At 32.3% G+C, this 20,527-nt stretch overlaps 2 protein-coding genes across 4 annotated transcripts; both read right to left on the reverse strand.

Moving 5' to 3' along the window:
- Positions 1-437: 437 nt before the first annotated feature.
- LOC136221839 (uncharacterized) lies at positions 438-11,705 on the reverse strand. 3 transcript variants are annotated; one of them, XM_066009292.1, is made up of 4 exons: positions 10,943-11,705; positions 1,920-2,012; positions 1,057-1,124; positions 438-956 (listed from the first exon to the last, which is right to left on the reverse strand). In XM_066009292.1, the coding sequence occupies exons 1-4, from the start codon at positions 11,504-11,506 to the stop codon at positions 836-838; spliced, it is 846 nt and encodes a 281-aa protein (XP_065865364.1). In that variant the 5' UTR covers positions 11,507-11,705; the 3' UTR covers positions 438-835. The 3 variants fall into 3 exon arrangements, with proteins under 3 accessions (XP_065865364.1, XP_065865362.1, XP_065865363.1); XM_066009290.1 differs by lacking the exon at positions 10,943-11,705 and adding an exon at positions 5,962-6,728; XM_066009291.1 differs by lacking the exon at positions 10,943-11,705 and adding an exon at positions 2,290-3,333.
- A 3,810-nt stretch (positions 11,706-15,515) lies between these two features.
- LOC136223012 (probable GTP diphosphokinase RSH2, chloroplastic) lies at positions 15,516-19,930 on the reverse strand. The gene is made up of 6 exons (XM_066010780.1): positions 18,674-19,930; positions 18,400-18,585; positions 17,034-17,494; positions 16,731-16,889; positions 16,292-16,643; positions 15,516-16,155 (listed from the first exon to the last, which is right to left on the reverse strand). Exons 1-6 carry the CDS (start codon positions 19,415-19,417, stop codon positions 15,817-15,819), a joined length of 2,241 nt encoding a protein of 746 aa, XP_065866852.1. The 5' UTR covers positions 19,418-19,930; the 3' UTR covers positions 15,516-15,816.
- Between the last annotated feature and the right edge of the window lie 597 nt (positions 19,931-20,527).

Raw genomic sequence — 20,527 nt, forward strand, 5'->3', positions numbered from 1 at the left:
CACCCAACTGCTAAATATTTTTTGTTTCAATCTAAAAAATTGTTCATAACCGTGTCAACCCAATCAGATCCATATCATATTCATATTGTGTTCGATTTTACTATCTATGTTAATTGCGTTATTTAACAATAAGGTTGTAAAAAAACATTATGCGTTAGTTGGACGGATGTAGTTTTTGAGGATTAATCGGGGATTAGTCGGATTTGTATTTTTTTATTTATAAATAAAAAATACTGTATAAATTCAATTAAAATATGTATTATAATTTATACTATCTAAAAACATATGTATTTGTATCTTTAAAAATGTGTAAACATCAATGATTCAATAACAATATCATTAAAACAGCTCAAACAAATAAAATATAATGTTCACAAGTAATATAATTCACCAAAAGTTATTAAACAATGTACTTATTAAAGTTTTAAATCATATCATGAAAACAAATAGAGAATACAATTAAATAAAAATATTCAAAAATATAAACACAATTCACAAATAATCATGCGACAATATTCAAAAGTGAATTATAATAAAGCAAATAAAATTAATAATAAAAAACGTTTTCATTCATAGTAGCTTAAGCGGCACTTGGACGGTTAAAAATCGTCTAGAGGTAAAAAAACGCTAAAAGAGACAAATCGGAGAATACTGGAACGGATTTTCGATTTCGAGCACCTAAACGGGATTTAAGCGGTCTAGACAGCCTTAGTTTTAGATGATTGGGCAATAAATTTAACAGAAGCATTTACTTATTTTAGAGTTAGAAATGACATACATGCCAATCCAATATATTTATGTAAGAAGTAAATTATTTTTATTGGAGAATGATGAATTAAGATTGAGCACCTAAAACAAAAGATGTTATCAAACTATTAACAGCAGCAGGTGATTCAATATTTGCAGCATGCCCTGTATCCTTTATTATTTCCACCCTTGATTTAGCTCCCAAATGCCTTTTCACAATAAATATAAAAATAAATGTTAATAATAAAATCAAATGAAATAATAACTATAAATAAATTTTTAATTAACCAAAATATATAGAAATCACACCTGTGCAATTGATGGGCCAAAAATACTGGGAATATATTATCCTGATCTCCCCATATCAACAGTGTTTCCTTCACTCAAATCCAGCATTATTTATATCAGACTATAATAACCCAGTGATCACTTGGACAAGCAAATGTTGAAATCAGGCCCGGATAGGCCCGTCAAACCCCGCCTATTTTCAACCCAAACTTGGGATATATAGAAATAAGACGTCTGATTCTGAAAACTATACATTTATACATTGCATATTTTTTTTTTTTAAAATGTAAATTTTTAATTTTGTTATTCTAAAATAAAAATTCTTTTTTAATTGGATTTATTAGAATTTTACTTGGGATTTGATTTTAAATCTGAGCATGAACACACTGGGCTAGATTAAACTTCGCACTTTTAATTGATAGACTGTTGTGCTCGGCCTGAGCCCAGCCCATAAAACATGTCTTAGGGAGAGAAATAATTATACAAAAAGCACAAATTTATTTGTTCACCAGACTAAATAATTTTTAAAGAAATTACATGGAAAATCACATACTATAAAATTTATGGTTATGTTAAATCTTATTTTGAATTTTATCAATAAGAATAAAAATGAACATATTTAATTTATCAATTTGATTAAAGTCAAAATATTATTATATTCGTGATATTTATGTAATTCAATTCTTGTCTTGTCTGGGGCATATTAAAAGATATATTTTTATTTTTTTAATTAATCACTCTCTTTCACTATAAATAAATAGAAAGAAGTTGATAATACCGTCAATGTTGATGGAATATATGGAATATTTTATGTACTTAAAAATGGACCAATATTGTTGAATAATATTATTTATAAAAAAAAAAAAAAAAACCAAAGCATATACCTGGGTAAGAATAGGAAGCTCAGCTTCTGCCTTTTTACTGAGTAAGTGCTCCAATAGCTCCAGTTTCTCCTTCCTCCTATTATGAGTCATTGCCTAAAAAAAAAATCAAATGTCTCTCTATAAACAGATAGATAGATGCATTTTGAAACCGTAACATTTAATTTCAAAATATGAATTTAATACTAAAATGGATAATATTTACGTAAAATTAGAACAGTTTATTACACGAACACTATTATGTACTGAAGATGTTTGTTTATCTATTTTTTCAATTTCTGATTGTTAATGCTCCAACAACAAACCGTAAACCGTAACATAAATCAAACCGGACCTAATGTGAGTTTATGAACAAAAATTAAACTAAACTCACATTGATAAATTCTTGAAGAAAGAAATCAGGAAGAAATCTCAAAGGATCGCCCTTATAAGTCGATAACCCAACTAATAAGCGCAAATCCTGTGGATTCGTAGGTAGAAGCACTTCGATAGGATCTCTTCCTACTTTACTAATCTGACTCACTATCTCCTCATCATCATTCCACCCGACCCCACTACTCACTATAACTAACTTCTCCATTTCCTTCGAACAAATCTCAGCCAATCGATACCCCACATACCCACCATAACTAATCGAGTACACCGAATACCTCTCCACACCCAATCTCCTCAACCCCTCACCCAAACACACTGCTTGAAACGCAAAACTCCGGTCCGACCGGGTCGAATACGACTTACCAAAAAACAACAAATCCGGCAAAAACAGATTAAATTTCCGGGAAAGGAATCCGACTTGATAGAGAAATTGCCAGCGGGAATCGCCACCGTAGCCGTGGATTAGGACGAGATTAGGTTTGTTGAATCTCCGGTGACCGGAGATCCAGAAATGGAGAGTGGTTTGGTGATCGAGATCAATGGTGTATGATTGGAGACCGAGGAATTTATAGTAGAAGGAGAAGATGTTATCGATTAGAGTGAAGAGGAATCGGGAAATGTTGAGGTGGAAGATGAAGAATCGGAGAAGTGTGAGTGTGGATGAGAGGTAGAAGATGAAGGAATGTAGAAGCTTCGATGAAGTCGCCATTGATGATTTTTTTGGGGATTAAGATTGGGGGATGTAGTAGTTTTTAATGGATGGGATGGGGAGGGGGATGGAACAAAAACTGGAGAATAAAAAAATGTGACAAGGATTTAATTATTGTTTGTTCTAGTTTGTGTTGGAAGGGATGAAGTTATTGAATTGAATATTTTATTGTAATTTTAGGAAATTGAAATGTGGAGATGTAGAAATGGGCATGACAATCGGCAAGATGAATCTGTTGGATATATATGTACTATTATTGAAGAACAGAATTTCGACTCAGTCCAAGAGTAGCTTTGGATTCAAAACTTAGTTTTTCTGTTCTCTAAAAATCAAAAAAATTAAGTTAGCAATTCAATACATACCTATGGTATCATCATCAAAATTACTATTCATATTCAATACTTATTTATTATTGGCTTAATACATCATTTGCCCCTTAAAATTGTCCAAAAAGCTTGACTGGCCTCCTGAACTTTCAAAGTGTCCCGATAGCCTCTTGAACTTGCATAAAATGTTCAGTTAACCCTCTGAATTTGCGTAAAATGTAATCAATTGATCACTCGGTTGCAAAAAAAAAGTACGTTAAATGCGGAAAATGTATTGTACGAGTTTTAAAAAAGGTCAAACGACCAAAATTGGGATATGCAATTCTAATATTAGAGAAGACATGTTGTATAGTTGAGCAAGTAATAACTTTATTTTTAATTTATTTTTTAATTATGTAATAACATTCTAAGATGCGTGGAATACATCTTCCGCATTTAACGTACTTTTTTTTTACGTCCGAGTGATCAATTGATTACATTTTATGAAAGTTCAGAGGGCTAACTGAACATTTTATGCAAGTTCAATGGGCTATCGGGACACTTTGAAAGTTCAGGGAGCCAATCAAGCTTTTTGGACAAGTTCAATAGGTAAATGATGTATTAAGCCTTTATTTTTTTTTAAAGAAACACGTTAATAAGAAATTACTAATAAAAAAAATAAAAGCTTAATACATTTGCTATTCAAAAAGTTTGATTGGTCCCCTGAACTTTCAAAACGTCTCTATAGCCCTCTCAACTTGCATAAAAGGTTCAGTTAGCCTCCTAAACTTGTGCAAAATGTAATCAATTGATCACTCGGTTGCAAAAAAAAAAAAGTAAGTTAAATGCGGAAGATATATATATTGCACGAGCCTTAAAAAAATAAAACGACCAAAATCGGGGTATGCGGTTTTAATATTAGAGAAGATAAGTTTTATAGTTGAGTAAGTAATAACTTCTTTTTTAATCTATTTTTTGAATTATTTAATAACATTCTAAGATGCGTAAAACACATATTTCGTTTTTAACTTACTTTTTTGCAACCGAGTGATCAATATTACATTTTACGTAAGTTCAGGGGGCTAACTGAATATTTTATACAAATTGAAGGGACTATCAAAACATTTTGAAAATTCAGAAAGTCAATCAAACTTTTTGGATAAATTCACGGAACAAATGATGGAACAAATGATGTATTATGCGAAAAATAAAATGAAAATAATTAGAAGTAGAGACTCCTCAATAACATGACTAAAATTTGAGAAATTATTAATAGATTGTTGGAATTGGTTTTTGGCTTTCTTTCCTTAAACTTTATTTAAGACTTTTTAGAGAGTCTTGGAGACATTTTTATTTATTAAATTATATGTAAAGTTCATCCTATAATCTATTATGATTCCCATTTTAATTGAAAGACTTGATTTTTCATTTTAATAAATTAAGCTCATGATTTTTTTTAGTTATGTTTTTGTGAGAGCATTATTCATTTCTAAATTTCATTTTTAGCAGTTGAACGTATATGTTTTTTTTTTTTTTTGATCACATATAAAAAAAATTGTAATTTTTATTTTATTTTTTTATAGAATTTTTTTATATTTTAAACCATAAAAAATACTCCCTCCGTCCCATTATATAAGTCGTTTTAGAAAGTGATTTTTTTTTCCAAAATATAAGTCGTTTTGGTTTTCCAATAAGTTTTATTTTAGTTTTTTGTTCGAAACATTGAATTTTTTTGTCTTAATCTATGTGTTTTTTTAACATTCCAATGCTTATTTCTCAACCATTACATGAGAGGGATTTTTTTTTTGAGTTAAACCCTAAATCCTAAACCCTTAATATCATAAAAAATTATTGAATCTTTTCAACATTATTAATATAGAAAATTTATTTTAGACATGGTCTGGCGTGACGATTAAATACTTTTTTTTATTATTTTTGATAAAGAAAGGATAAAATTGGTTAATTTTTTAATTTGACTCCATATTAATTATATTTTTGAAATAGTCTTTCTACTATTAATATTGAAAAGATTCAATAATTGTTTATGATATTTATCAAAATATAAAACAAAAATAAAAATTACTATTTTAAATATTTAATTTATATCCTTCAAAAAAAATATTTAATTTATATTATAAATATATAGTTACATTATTGAATATAATCCCTAATTAAATGATGATTTAGTGATAAATGTGCATGTTCTCATCTTGAAGTTAAAGGTTCAAATCCCGCTAGTTCTAAAATTCTTATTTTTGTAAGTAAATATTGGTGAAATCTAACCGGAACAAATCTCGGGATTAGATAAACCAGTCAACAGTTAACCCAATCAATTCGAACGGTTCTACCTAGTTTTTAAAGGTAAAAAACCAAACCACCTCCAATTTGGAAATTTATAAGTTTCAATTGAATCGTGTTGACGCAATCCGTTAGATGCGAAAGTTGTTTTTTCAAAGTTCAAAGTTGATGTTTTGTTCGTTAAAAAGCTATAATTAAATAACAAAATGTCAAAACATATTTTTGAGCCGAGCCATTCTCTAGCCGAACATGTGTTTGGTTCTCTCGAGCTCCAACTTACTCGTTTTTGAGCCGGAGTCTATCTCGATTTGGAATGTATAAATCAAATAATAAAGTGAAAGGAGCAAGCAAAACTTACATTAATAAAGTCCCAATGAACAAAATCCGGCAACCATATTATCCGATTAGTCTTATAAATAGCTAACTTCATCATTTCCTTGGCATGTTCCGGTTTCTCCGGCAAAAGAAGCTTAAACAACTTCCCAAACTTCTCTTTACTTTCCTTCTTCTGCTCCTCCGTATAACACAACCCACAACTAACTATAACCACCTTCTCCACCTCATCTCCATAACCGTCACCCATCTGATACGCCACATAACCTCCATAACTTAACCCTGCCAAATTGTATTTCTCTAAACCTAACTTTTTCAACCCTTCTCTCACACACTTGGCCTGAAAAACATCGGACCGGTCGGTCCGGGAAGTGTGGGACTTCCCGAAGAAGAGTAAGTCAGGTATGTAGAGATTGAATGATTCAGAGAGTGGTTTAACTTGGTTAAGGAATTGAAGACGAGAGTTTCCGCCGTAGCCGTGGATAAGTACTAGGTTTGGTTTATCGATATGTCTATGGTTTGTGGTCCAAAAATGGATTGTGGTTTGATTATCTAGTTCGATGGTGTTTGGTGACATGTTACATGACATGAAATATAGAGATAGGAATTTATCTATAATTGTTACGAAGATGCCTGAACAAAATTGGAATGGGAATCGGAATCGGAGAAATGAAAGTAGAGGATAGAGGAAGAAGAACTGGAATTGAAGAAATGAGAGGAAGAAGGAGATGATTTTCAAGAAAAGCTTGTATGGTTCCATGAAGGGGGGAATAATCTAGAGTCAAGATATGATCAAATGGAATACTATATTCTAGTTTATAAACTCTAAATTTTAAATAATTTAATATGAAATTCAATTATTAATCCATTAATAATCTAACTAATATAGTATTAGATATATACTCTTGTTTTAAGAATATAGAAAGTCAGCAAATTTAGGTTGGTGGTTTTAAATGCTTGTCAAGTTGTCTCTTATCCATTGTTTTATTATGACCGTTTGGTTTACAGCGTTTTTCTAAAAAAAAAAACAGGGATTTTAAAAGGCTACTTTTCAGATGTAGAAGACATGAACAATCAAACACCCTCTTATCAACAATAATGATGGACCAATGGCAGATAGAGAGAACCGGGGATTTAGAGGGACTAGGTCCTTCAGATTGTAGCTTTTTTTGGGTAAATAAAGTTTAGGTAAGGATAGACCTATCTACTTCTAAGGTCAGAATAAACTACAGACTCGATAAAGATTTAAAGTGGAATTTATAAATCGCCTACTAATACGGGCTAAATTTTAAATATGCAGGATAGCGTGGAAAAAAAAATTGCATAAGTAGATGTAAAATTGGTATCCAAGATAATACACAGTTATACTCTCTCTTTCCTTGGCAATTATGAATGTTTGGTTAGAAGATTAGACCAAAGTATTAAATCCAACTACGCATATGATGATAATGTTGCTATTTAATTATAGAATTGTTGATTATTTATTTATTTATTTATTTATTCATCATTAAAATGAACTTGCAATCAATTTATGCAAGGTGAACATTATATATTAATTTAGTCTATATTTTAATATTTAAAGTGATACGTGTCATTGCATGATTAGGGATTTTTTTTTTCAAGGTATAAATTTTATGATATTATGGATTGTTTTAATTAACAATACTAATGAAGCAATTTATTTTACATTTTATGTAAGTTAGGGAAGTGAATATATAAGTTAAGAAAAGAGAATATATCACTCTGCAATTTCAAGAACTAATAAGTCATTTTAATATAAAACTTAATTATCAAAATGTTATTTATTTTATTTACGTTTGAAATTTATATTTTTTACTGTTCGAAATTAATTTTTTTATTTGTTTGATATCGTTATAAATAAATTGTAAAATCTTGTTCTAAATTGTAATTTAAAAAAAAATTAAGAGCTCAATCTACTAAAATCAAAATGGATAGAGGTCTCACTATGTTTTTTTTGAAGATATAAAAGTGAAATGTTGATATTTTTTTAATTTGGTAAGCGCATTGAGTAAAATGTCATTCTCACCAAATGTTATTAAATTTCATATTCTTTTAAAAAATCACTGAATTTTATATTTTATTTTAATAATGTCATTCTCACCGGTTTGTGTACAAACACTAACTGAAATGTTGATATGGTATAGAAGATGATGCAGAGACGAGTTAAGAGAAAGAAAGTTGTGAATGTTTTAACCATAAACTAATAAAGAATTCTCAAACTTAATTTGAAGAGATTGAAAACCCCTAATATTGGGTGAAGAATGAGAAATTTTGAAAACTAATTTAATAAAGATGATAAGAGTTTTATATAATTTCGAAAGAGATGGATTTATACCCCTCTAATCCTAAAGGGTAAAATATCTCGACACCCAACTAATTAAAGATATTGAAATATAAATAGAAAGATTAAAAACTACAAGCATACAAAAAAAACACTTAAACTCATAATTTCCCTCATTTCCTTGTATAACTTGATTTGTCACTCAATTTTGAGGATGTTTAAGTCCGAATCTCGAAAAATGAAAAAGAGTTGAAACTCTATAACTGAACTTTCCATTAAACCTTATTTCACATCAATTCAATCTTGTATGAAGAAGTTGTGCGCAAAGTATGAAGGAGTGTTGAATCTGAATCTGACAATATTATGTTTTGCTCCCTTTGGTGTGACTCGGCGAATCAAATGATTGACTTGGGAATTAAGAGTGTACTTTGTCTCATTCAGATTGTTTTGGACCCTCTAATGTTTCGCTTCCGTCCCACTTGACTTGATTGCATCTCGTGGTTCATTTTGATCGTTTTCCATCAATTTGATGCTCTCATCATACACTCTCTCTCTTGAAAAGAAATTTGACTCCAAATTACTTGTTTTTATAAAGAAGAGTAGCATGAGATTTGGATATACTCAAGTCTTTCACATAAAACCAAGTAGATGTTCCTTCCAACCAGTTCGTAAGAGTTTTTGAATCAGCAGATCTCACTACCTTTCAGCTGCCTCTTATGTATATCTGTGCCACTGATTAATTGCATCTTCTGCCATCAAGCTTATTACATTTTTACCACTTAGTATTTGCTAGTTTTCCATTTAGTGTACTTTGTCCTTTTTACCCTTTTTAATTTATGATAAGATAGTTTACTCTTAATTCCTTTTATTATAGGGTTTATTGGGTATATAAAGCACAATATTTAAGTTGTATGCATCTTTTATGAAATCAAATACAAATTGTTCCAATAGAGGCTAGGGTTTTATCCCAAATTGGAGGTTCATCTCCTTCAACTTAAAGCTTAAAACCTCTGCATTTCATCTTTCAATATTCAATCCATATCAAATGAGCTTCCCAACAACTAGTGACAAGCCTCCATATCGACCGCCTTACAATAGACTACATCCTCATAACCTCTAATGATGATAGGAACCTTAAAACATTGAGAGACTTGAAGCTCCACGTTCTTGATCCACCCAACACTATAGGGATTTAGTTGCGCTTTATCAACTAAGCCAAATTTTTGAAAGACGACTTGGCTAATGATGTTTTCTTGGCTTCCACCATTAATGATAAGGTTTCACTTTCGTTGCATAGATTTTTCTACATCCTTTGAAGTAGTACATGCAAAGATAAAATTGTCTTCATGCCCCAAATTTTTTATTCGTTTTCCCAAGTCGTTGGTCCCATTTGATTTGCTACCTCCTAAAAAATTAAATCCACCAGCATCTTTTCTCAATTGAGATTTTAGGAGTGTAACTGGAGTACTCATATACTATTTTCTCAAGCGAAAAGCCTTCAAGAATAGCTCTCTTAAGATGGTTTTGGTGGCAAGATGCAACGAATCCCGTTCAGCCCTTTCTCCTTTAATAATTCTAATCAATTGAGAGTTAAATGTAGGGGTTTGATGAGTCAGGGTAAATTGCAAACTATTCCAGTTCGGAATTAGCTCAAGATATTAATAAGCCAAGCTTGAATTAAAACTCGTGAACATGTTCGATTATTATTTAATTACTATACATATTTTTATTAATTTTTAATTTAAACCAAATTTGTAATAAATTGTATGTTAAATATGTCTTTTTAGGTTTAAAGTTGATGTTTCCTATGAAGTTCAAATTAAATAACAAAATATGAAAACATATGCATTTAAATATAAATTTAAGCTCAAGATCATTCTCCAACTGAATCATTCTAGATAGGGCTGTAAATGAGCCGAGCCACTCATGAGTGGCTCGGTGGTCGGCTCGATAAAAGCTCGTCTTGGGTCGGTTCAATTTGTAAACGAGCCGTTTGTGAGCACGATTTACTGGCTCGATTCGTAAACGAGTCGGGCTTGAGCAGGCCAAAGCTCGGCTCGAAAGCTCGCGAGCAGGCTCGATTAGAACATTTATGAACAAATTTTAGTTTTGTGTTAGTTAACAAATATCTAAACTCAATATTATTTCATTTGCTATTAAATGAGTTCGTTTACAAACATAATAAATGAGTAATAGACGAACTATTTGTATGCATCTTGTTTATTTATTCACGAATTTTGCTTATGAGCTTGTTTATGTACACAATTAAAGAGTTATTTGCGAGCAAACTTCAAAAATATAATTAACGATTTACTCACAAACAATTCATGGTTAGATAATTTTCTTAATGAACCAAGTCTAAAAAGGATGTTGGACTCGAAACAAGCTCGAAGCTCGGCTCGAGCTCGTTGAGCAAGCCAAAGCTCGGCTCAGACTCGAGCTCGTTAATTTTATAACAAGATCGGCTTGGGCTCGAGCTCGTTAATTTTATAGCAAGCCGAGCTTGAACAGGTCAAAGCTCGGCTCGGCTCGGCTCGACTCGATTACAGCCCTAATTTTAGAGCCGAACATGTGTTTGGTTCGCTCAAGCTTGAGCCGATCTCAACCTCACCCAATTTCAAGCCGAGTCTATCTAGACTTGATCTCGATTCGGAATGTATATATGAAATATTAAAGTGAAAGGAAAGGAGCAAGCAAAACTTACATTGATGAAGACCCAATGAACAAAATCCGGCAACCATAACATCCGATTAGTCTTATAAATAGCTAACTTCATCATTTCCTTAGCATGTTCCGGTTTCTCCGGCAAAAGAAGATGAAACAACTTCCCAAACATCTCCTTACTTTCCTTCTTCTGCTCCTCCGTATAACACAACCCACAACTAACTATAACCACCTTCTCCACCTCATCTCCATAACCATCACACATCTGATACGCCACGTAACCTCCATAACTTGTCCCGACCAAATTATACTTGTCTAACCCTAATCTTCTCAGCCCTTCCCTCAGACACTTGGCCTGAAAAACATCGGACCGGTCGGCCCGGGAAGTGTGAGACTTCCCGAAGAAGAGTAAGTCAGGAATGTAGAGATTGAAGGATTCAGACAATGGTTTAACTTGGTTAAGGAATTGGAGACGAGAGTTTCCGCCGTAGCCATGGATTAGGACTAGGTTTGGTTTATCGATATGTCTATGGTTTGTGATCCAAAAATGGATTGTGGTTTGATTATCTAGTTCGATGGTGTTTGGTGACATGTTACATGACATGAAATATAGGGATAGGAATTTATCTATAATTGTTAGGAAAATATCTGAACGGAATTGGAACTGGGATCGGAGAAATGAAATTAAAGGGTAGAGGAAGAATTGGAATCGGAGAAATGAAAGTAGAGGGTAGAGGAAGAGGAATTGGAATCGGAGAAAGGAGAGGAAGAAGGAGTTGATTTTCAAGAAAAGCTTGTATGGTTCCATGGTGGGATACTAAAGTCATGAGATTTTGTTCTTGTATTTATTTATAGCAAGTTTAGATTGCATCTTTAAATGCAAAATTTACTTTTAATATTACCAAAGCAACAAATTTTTTACCTCCACCTATTTAACAAAAAGTTTTAAGTGGACTGTTTTTCAATAGGGTCAATTACATGAATATCATAATTAAGTACAAAATTACAACTAAATCATATCACTAAATTTAATTCTTAATATGTCATTATTTTCTATATATTATGATTTTATATCATAATTTAAAGACTCTAAACTCCAATTCATAAATCATAAACCGTAGAAAATATATTCTAGACTTCTAATTTATAAATTATAATCCTTAAATATATTAAAAATACTGATTTTAACTAGTTTGACATAATTCAAAACTATGACTTGACATAGTTGTAAATAGTTTTTAAAAGATGAATTTCTATGTAATTTTCCCTTTTCAATACTATATCGAGTTTTTTAAATACATTTGTCGATAAATTTTATATACTACTCATAATGTGGATAACTATAATCAATTATACTTCTAAATTATACTTCTAACGTTTAAAATAATGTAATTTTACTAATAACGTTGACATCCGAAAACAATTTTACCCCTAAAATTGTTAAATTGGTTCAATTTCAGACATTTTTATAAAACATAATTATCTTATTCATTATTCTTCATCCGTTGATTCTAAAAATGGATTTTACATTTTTGTAAATAATTTTACGGTACTAATTTTACGGATGTATTATTTTTAGAGTACCGTAAAATTTCTCTAACATTTTATATTCTTCATGAATTAGGGTTTTACATTTTTATAAATATAACTAAGATTTGTGTTTATTTAGTGTCCATTTGTTTCCATTTCTTTAAATTGCTTTTTATCTTTTAAGTTTAACATAAAATAGAAAGTATTTGATAAAATTTTAAAATAGCTATTTTTTATAAAAACAACAATTAATATCTATTGTCTATTAGTAACAACAAGTAAACAGTAAATATTGAAAAGCATCCGAAATAGTATGGTATGATAAGCATATAATATATATATATATATATATATATAATATATAATCATGCAGTATCTTCCGGAAATATTGGTGGTTAGGACACACGTATCTAATTAAGAAGCACCACACCTTTTGTGTGGTATGGTATGTAGTTGGGAAATTTACAAGGAATTTCAACTCTTAAAAATTATCTACACTTTTGTAGAGAAGTTATTTGAATAATATCAAACCTAAGAATTTGGCAGTTACATCTTCGGCTGTCCTTTAAAAAAAATACTTAAAAAATTATTTTGACATTTGTAAAATGAAAGTTGATATTTTTGATATATTAAAAATTAAATTATTACTTCAAAAAAAAAATTAAATTATCAAAATTAACAAAATAATAATATTATTATCATCCGTTTTTGGTCCGATAATCATTTTCTTCTTTTGGTCCGATAATCATTCTTTTTAGAAAACCAATGAGCCCAACACCCAATTGCATCCAGCTAGCTACCATCATACATATATTATATACTATATAGGTAAAAGTTACTAAATGGTAAGAAAATCAGTTTTTAAGGCCCATAAACTAACAATTGCTTTCCTTCATGTATATTTTTAAGCCAACAATCTATTATATAGTTAGTGTCGGTTTGATTTTATGTTTTGTTGTTTATTATCAGAAAAACAGAGATTTTTTACTTTAAAAAAGCTAACTTTTATATATAAAAAACAAGCCGTACGTGTCTAAACAAACACTTAAAACTTTTTTTTAATAGTATATAAAAATAAAAATAAAGAAAAAATGAAGTAAATAATGATGAGATGATTTCCTTAAAAGAGTTGCTTTAAACCTTAGGAGAAAATTACTTTAAATCTCAACTAACTAAAGATAACAAAATACAAATAGAAAGATTAAAAAATCAAATCTACAAAGAAACAGCACGTGACATCGTAATTTCCTCCATTTTAGTAGATGACTCGAATTTGAGCATGTTTAAGTCTAAATCTAGAAAAGTGAAAAATATTGATGTTGAAGCTCTACGTCTTAGTTTTCCATAACAACTTGAATCATATGAATCCAAACTTGTTTGAAGAAGTTAGCCCAAAATATTCGAGTGTTCAAATTTGAAAAGTACGTGTTTTGCTAATTTGGTGTCACTCGACGACGAGCAAAGTGCTTGACTCAGCGAGTCCAAGAGTATTTTGTTGGATCCAGTTCTGATACGTGGGCTTGAAATGTGTGGGGATTAAGATATTTTGGGTTATGGGCTTAAGGGGTAATCATAGGTGTTTAATGACAATTTATGCCCATAACTAACAATTGCTTTTGTTCATTCATGTGTGAACATAATACATTTAAATAATTTATGATACCTTACTTGCAAATTTGCTCAAGTGATCCTTTTGCACTTTATGGACGGTTGTAAAATAGACAATTGGTCTTGTCTAGTCATGCTATAGCTGGACTCCTTTTTCTTTACCACTATAAATCCATGGCCAATGTTTATTAGCTTATCAGAAATCAAATCAAATCAGAATTGTAAGTGTAGAATCTGCATATTCAGCTATGGATGCCTATTCTTACACACCCCACAACAACTCATCACAAAGAGGACTAGCAATGGTGCTAGCTCTAGTATCTGCACTAGTCTTATCTCCACTCTATATTAGGCAAAGATCGTATGATCACAGCAGCACTTTCTATGATATCAAATGGACCTCTGGATTTGTGCTTCCAATGCTTCTTTTTAGCCTAATTTTTGCCATTAAAACGACTTCGTCTTCTTCATCGTCTTCTTCGCAAAGATCAGGATATGATGATGTTGATAGAGTATCATTCATGGGTTCTCATGATCCTTGTTGGGTACTTAGAATCGGAAGCTCAACTTGGGGGCTTGCTGGGGTTTTGGTAATGCTTCTTCTTGTTCTTTCGTGGCAAGAACCTGTTCAGCACTTCTTTTGGAGATAGAATGTTACGGATCCAAGATTCACTGACAAGAGTGTTTCATCGCTTACGGTGCTTAATTGAAATTTTTCGGATGCCTTTTTGGTAGAAAAAAGAAAACTAAAGCTCCATACACGTTGAACATGAAATTTTCCAGCGATCAATGGATCATCAAACCCCATCCCACCCCCTTGATATGTCCTATTAAATAGAGAATCATTCATTTTGTATTAGCTACATATATATTGATTAAATAGTGTATTTTTTGGTGCTATATATAATCAGAATTTTGATTTATATGTTATCAAATTAATAGTAATATACAAATAATATTATAGAAAATGAAAGTCACTAACCTTAACCCGTCTATTAATACAAGCTTTAAACATAGTTATCTTTCGGTTTTTAATAAAACAATCAATCTATCTAACATAGTTATCTTTCGGTTTTTAATAAAACAATCAATCTATCTAACACGATCCATTTGATGCATCTTCATAATTTTGAAGGAATAATATTTCCTTGTTACAAAACTAATGATTGTTTTATGAATTTCTTGTATAATTTACTTATTATTTAACAGTTTTTTTTTTAATTTTATACAAGTCCATTGTGTAACTGAAAGAAAACCACCTATGCACATAATTGTGGTGATAAAGCAGCATTTGTTAAAGAGTATTTCTAGTATAAATGATATTCATAAGTTCAGTTACAATTTGTAATTTCCTACATTTCCTTTTTTAATTTTACAAAATTCAAGTTCAAATTGTAATTATTGAAGCGTTAGATATGTAAGTTTAGCCTAATTAACCACTCCAATTTTGGCATAATAACAACCATAAGAATATATACAAAGAACCAACAATTTCAATTTCAATTCCGCGTTCAAAGTGACAATTTTTTTTCAATGATTCCTCATAAGCACGCCAGAAGAATATAGATGATAACATTACCAGATATAACAGAATAAGCTTGCACCAAAATATGGAATTTTTCCCTTTTTTTCTAAAGGTAGTTAGTCATGGTCCCTCTACCGGAACCATTAGTAGTGTTCTGTACAAACATAAGTATATACAAAGAACAACCATTTCCCATTAAATGATATTCTATAATACTATCCCAAACCCATCATATCATAATCAATCACTTGTCAATTTCTCCACCCGACCATCCCACTACCTGCCGGTGCAGTGCTTGATGCAGCCGCTGCCAATCCACGGCCTTGTCCGTGCCCATATATCCTGTCATACATCCGTTGTATCTCCTCCCTGCACTCTCCCAATGATTTATCAGGAATAGCAGGAGTTAGCTCCACCACATCTCCCATCTTCAACTTGCACGTCGGATCACTCAATGGTTTGTGATTCAACCTTGGCCTCAGTTCTTCCTTCATCGGGAACCCGTAAAGCGACCATCGCGAACTTCCCCACCCAGTCCTTTGCAGCAAATCCATCACTGTCGAATTCGCAGGAAACTCTTGCACTGACATCTGCAACATTCACAAACCACACACATCTTAGCCAAATTAAACTCTCTGATATAACATCTAATTACCCCACAATAGCTGCCTTACGAACTTTAATCAATTAAATTGAACATGTGGAAAATGGAGAGGGGAAACGAACCTTGTCATTCTCAAGCATGATAATGAACACGGGTCCATCCTGGTCACTCTCGGGCATGTAAGAATATGGACAAGCATCATCATGAGTAGGGAATGAACAGGGAGGCTTTCTGGAATCATGGAAGCCAATTGAAGATCGATCCTTGCTCATTGCCTCACACTGCCAGGAGAGAATCCACCGTGCATACTCAACCATCTGAAGAACAAATGAGGAATGCTTGCAATCGTGTTCTTTGTATCTCCAATGAGCTGCAAATCCATATTCAGCTTGCAAATGCATATCCTTTGTTCGGATTTGAACCTCAAGCGGCGCTGTGCCTTCAGCCCTTACAACCATATGAAGAGATTGATACCTACAGATCCAAACTCACCTAAATTAGAGTTAAGAACTCAAAAAATTGATCCATTCAACATCATGCTACTAATAAGTCGAACCATACCCATTGAACTTGGGATGAATGATGTAATCTTTGAATTTTCCAGGTACTTCAGACCATAATTGGTGAACAACTTTTACCGCCCTATAACAGTCTTCCTCATTTTCAACAATCAAGCGTAACCCATGAATATCATGAATCTCATCCATGTTCAGCTTCTTCCTGCAAAAAATTGAAACCCGTGAGCAAATTCACTTCACCTTTTTATTTTTATCACGCTGACAGGGTAAGATGGGACCAAACTGAATCCAGTTACGGAACAGAGTGCTATGAACACATCCTTAGAGAGAGAGAGAGAGAACTTACTTCAACATTTTACAGTGTATGCTGTACAAGCTTTTATGCCTTCCAGAAAGAAGGTGATACGACATGCCATCTTCCTTAAGAGCTTTTCCCAATTTCTCTGTTGCAGAAGCAATCATCGCTTCGTCAAAAGACTCCACGAGTTTAGACGACAGGTCTCTATGCTGTTCTGGGTTGAGATACTTAAAACACAAATTCTCCAATTGCTCTTTCCAACTAGATATACCCAAACGATTTGCCAATGGCACAAATATCTCTAAAGTTTCCTTGGCAAATCTCTGCTGCTTGATCAGAGGTAATGCATCTAGTGTCATCATATTATGCAACCGATCTGCTAATTTTATCAGAACAGCCCTCGCATCTGCCATGGCAAGGAACATAGTATGCAAGCGATCTGCTTCAGTGGTCTTGTCTGCTGTATTGTTATCACGTGCAAGCTTACTCAAGTGACTAAGCTTGGAGACCTGGTTTCAATGTCAATACAATGATATTAGAAGCTTCATATACACTCCAACCAAAGAAATGCACCAAAGATCTCAAACAGATAATTAGATGTTTCAATAAGCCACTCTAGATCAATTTGTCTGCAACTTGGCCTTTTATGGTCAATAATGCTTATAAATAACAACCATCAACTAAAAAGGCTAAATTGATGGAAAACTGCAATTACATTGGAATGAACTTCCAAAGAAAAGAACTGAAAAATATGTTTACCAATGTGTCAAAGCAACAAAAACAGAGGCTCATTCAGACTAGAGTAGAAAGCTAAGATCCGTGTAACTTAGCAATTTGAAAATTAGAAACAGTTCATCCACTTCAAAATTAAAAAAACCCAACTCCAATCAAGCTTGAAAATGCCTAATCTCCTCCAAAGCAGATATTCAGTGTTCGTGGACACACGTTTAGCATATATAATTGAGATCGAGATCTCAGCCAAATAAACTCCTTGAGACAGTATATACCTTGGAACCATATCTTCAGCCCAACTATAATATAGTTCATGCAAATTTTGGATTGGTAGAAAATATTGTAAATAGAGCTATTGGGATTTCACTGGGAAACACAGTCCTGAAATGCAAGAAACCGATAAATGATACAATAGACTTCTACTTTGAAGACAATTTCGTTAGCTGACTGAATATGGCAAGCAGGTATAGAAATTGCATCAAAAGTGAAATTAATCAAACAAATTGGTAACTAATTAGTACAACTTTCATCAAGTTAAACTTCATAATGGAACCATTAACTATGAATACACAATTAGTTTATTAGTCCAATGAAGATTAAGATTCTATTGCAAAGAAACATGCCAAATACAATACCACAAACTAACATTTGCTTCCATAATAACCAGATCTGAGATTCTTACCCCTTCCACCAGATCGGCAACCCCGGCTCCAAATGTCTTGAATATATAGTCATAGCATATGAAAGCATCATCAAGTGTGTCATGCAAGAGTCCTGCTGCAACTACTGTAGAGTTAGCCCCAATCAACGCCAGCATAACAGCAGTCTCCACACAATGCTGCAAATAAGGATCCCCACTTGCCCGCATCTATAAGAAGAAAAAGATCAGAACTTTTCAACCCAGATAATGATTAAGGAATAACAAAATTCAATCAAATCCACACTCTTAATGTTACCTGTCCTCTATGCGCTTTCTCAGCTTCATAGAAAGCCTTAATTACAAAATCTTCTGTGAAGATTTTGTGCCTCAATTGTGCTTTTAATAACAATTCTTTGGCATAAGGCTCATCATTAGCCTCCATAGAAGTTTCTTCCATATTGAATGTCAATTCATCAATAGCAACAGTTGAAGAACCCAAATCAGTTTCAGCACTATCGATCTCAAAAGTAGGCGAATCATAATCAACACAGGAACCTAGGGCATGTCGCACGAACCCATTAAACAACCCACTGGCGCCGCCGCGGATCGAGCCATGAATAGAGCTCTGAAACCCCAAATCAGCACTCCTTTCACGGGAAACCCTCATAGGAGGACTAGTTGAACATGAGACCGGACCTTGTAACACTGAAATCGGACTCTGATCCCTCTTGAGAGAAGATCCGCCGAGACACTTACTCTGTGAATAGCGAAATGAACTGCTCAATTCCTTCAAATCCTCTCCTCTATCATGCCATAGGGACCCCAACTCTTCTCTATCACCTGGAAACGAAGCATGCTTCGTTGCTGAAGATGAAAACAAGCTCGACAACCCACCCACCGCTGATTTCTGCGAAGAAGCTGCGCTGGACGAAGTTGTCGACGAGCATCTAGGGTTCAATTCAAAATCATAAGTCGAGTGGCCATTGATTTGGCTTGGATGTGGCGCTGAACAAACGCTGCTAGGTGGGCTCGCGTATAACGCAATTGTCGAAACAGCCATAGATCAATCAATCGAAACCAATTTCGTTTCAGATCACAAACCCAAAAGCACCCAAACCAAATCAAATCAAGTAAAATGTTTGCTTCAATGAAATTCTAACAAAATACCCAAAACCCACAATATCTATGTTTCTTAACCAATTTTTCTCTCGAGATCCAATTGAATTAAAATGAATTATCAAAACCCTAAGGAATCCAATACTCTATTATAGTTTAAGCTTACATGCAAATGAATAAAGCAGCAAAGGAATGAAAGATTCCAGAGAGTTTATGTAGTTTTGAAGCTAGGAATATGAATAGGAAGAAGAAAAGGAGCTTCCTTTTATACAAATTAAACTCAGATTTATGAAATTGACTTTAGGAATGAACACAGAAATTAAGTAGGCTAGAGAGAATTTACAACAATGAAACCTATAATTGAAGAAAAGAAGAGTCAAAGACGCAGAGATTTTGTACAGATAGAGAGAGGGAAAGAGAAAGTGTTGATTTTTGTGTTACAATACAATCTCTTCTTCTTTCTCTTCTCTCTATTAGCCTCTGCTCTTTAATTGCTTGGCGGCCATGAAAAGGAACAGTGAAAGTACTGAATTATCCTCGTTTGGTAACAGAATAACTGTATTATGCAACTGGATTTTTTCCATGTTACTATTATTTTATTATTTTATTATTAGTAAGCAAACAAGAATAAAACAGGAATTTTTCTTCTTATTATCTTTTTTAGCCCTTGTTTATATTAAGAAATTTCTTCTCAAACTCTTTACTTTTATATTCATGCAATAATTAATTTAGATTATGATAATTATTTAATATGTGTGTGAAATGCTGATTATTTAGTTTATTAAGTGTTCAATAATTACTTTTTATAATAATAACTTAATAGCTAATCAATTATCTGGCATTCTAAATGTTTATTCAACTACTTACCTTTTTTTTATAAAATTTATTAGGTGTATATCCATTTTCAGTAAAAAAAAAAAAGTGTAATAATATAGTAATAACAAAAATCTCAACAATATTTAAATTATATTATAAAATAGGCCTAAAATTCAAATTCAAGCGTAAATCTATATCTTGAAAGTCTTTAACTTTTTAAATTACTAATTAGACCCTC

This window comes from Euphorbia lathyris, chromosome 3 (assembly GCF_963576675.1).
Source record: "Euphorbia lathyris chromosome 3, ddEupLath1.1, whole genome shotgun sequence".
NCBI lineage: Eukaryota > Viridiplantae > Streptophyta > Magnoliopsida > Malpighiales > Euphorbiaceae > Euphorbia > Euphorbia lathyris.

Coding starts and splice junctions, on each gene's coding strand:
- LOC136223012 (XM_066010780.1), bottom strand. CDS start 19,417: ATGGCTGTTTCGACAATTGCGTTATACGCGAGCCCACCTAGCAGCGTT. Junction 16,890..17,033: donor ATACACTGTAAAATGTTGAA/GTAAGTTCTCTC, acceptor AATTTTTTGCAG/GAAGAAGCTGAACATGGATG. Junction 16,644..16,730: donor ATTCATCCCAAGTTCAATGG/GTATGGTTCGAC, acceptor TTGGATCTGTAG/GTATCAATCTCTTCATATGG.
- LOC136221839 (XM_066009290.1), bottom strand. CDS start 6,696: ATGGAACCATACAAGCTTTTCTTGAAAATCATCTCCTTCTTCCTCTCA. Junction 2,013..5,961: donor TTCATTGGGACTTTATTAAT/GTAAGTTTTGCT, acceptor TTTTTTTTTTAG/GCAATGACTCATAATAGGAG. Junction 1,125..1,919: donor AGCTTCCTATTCTTACCCAG/GTATATGCTTTG, acceptor ATTTGAGTGAAG/GAAACACTGTTGATATGGGG.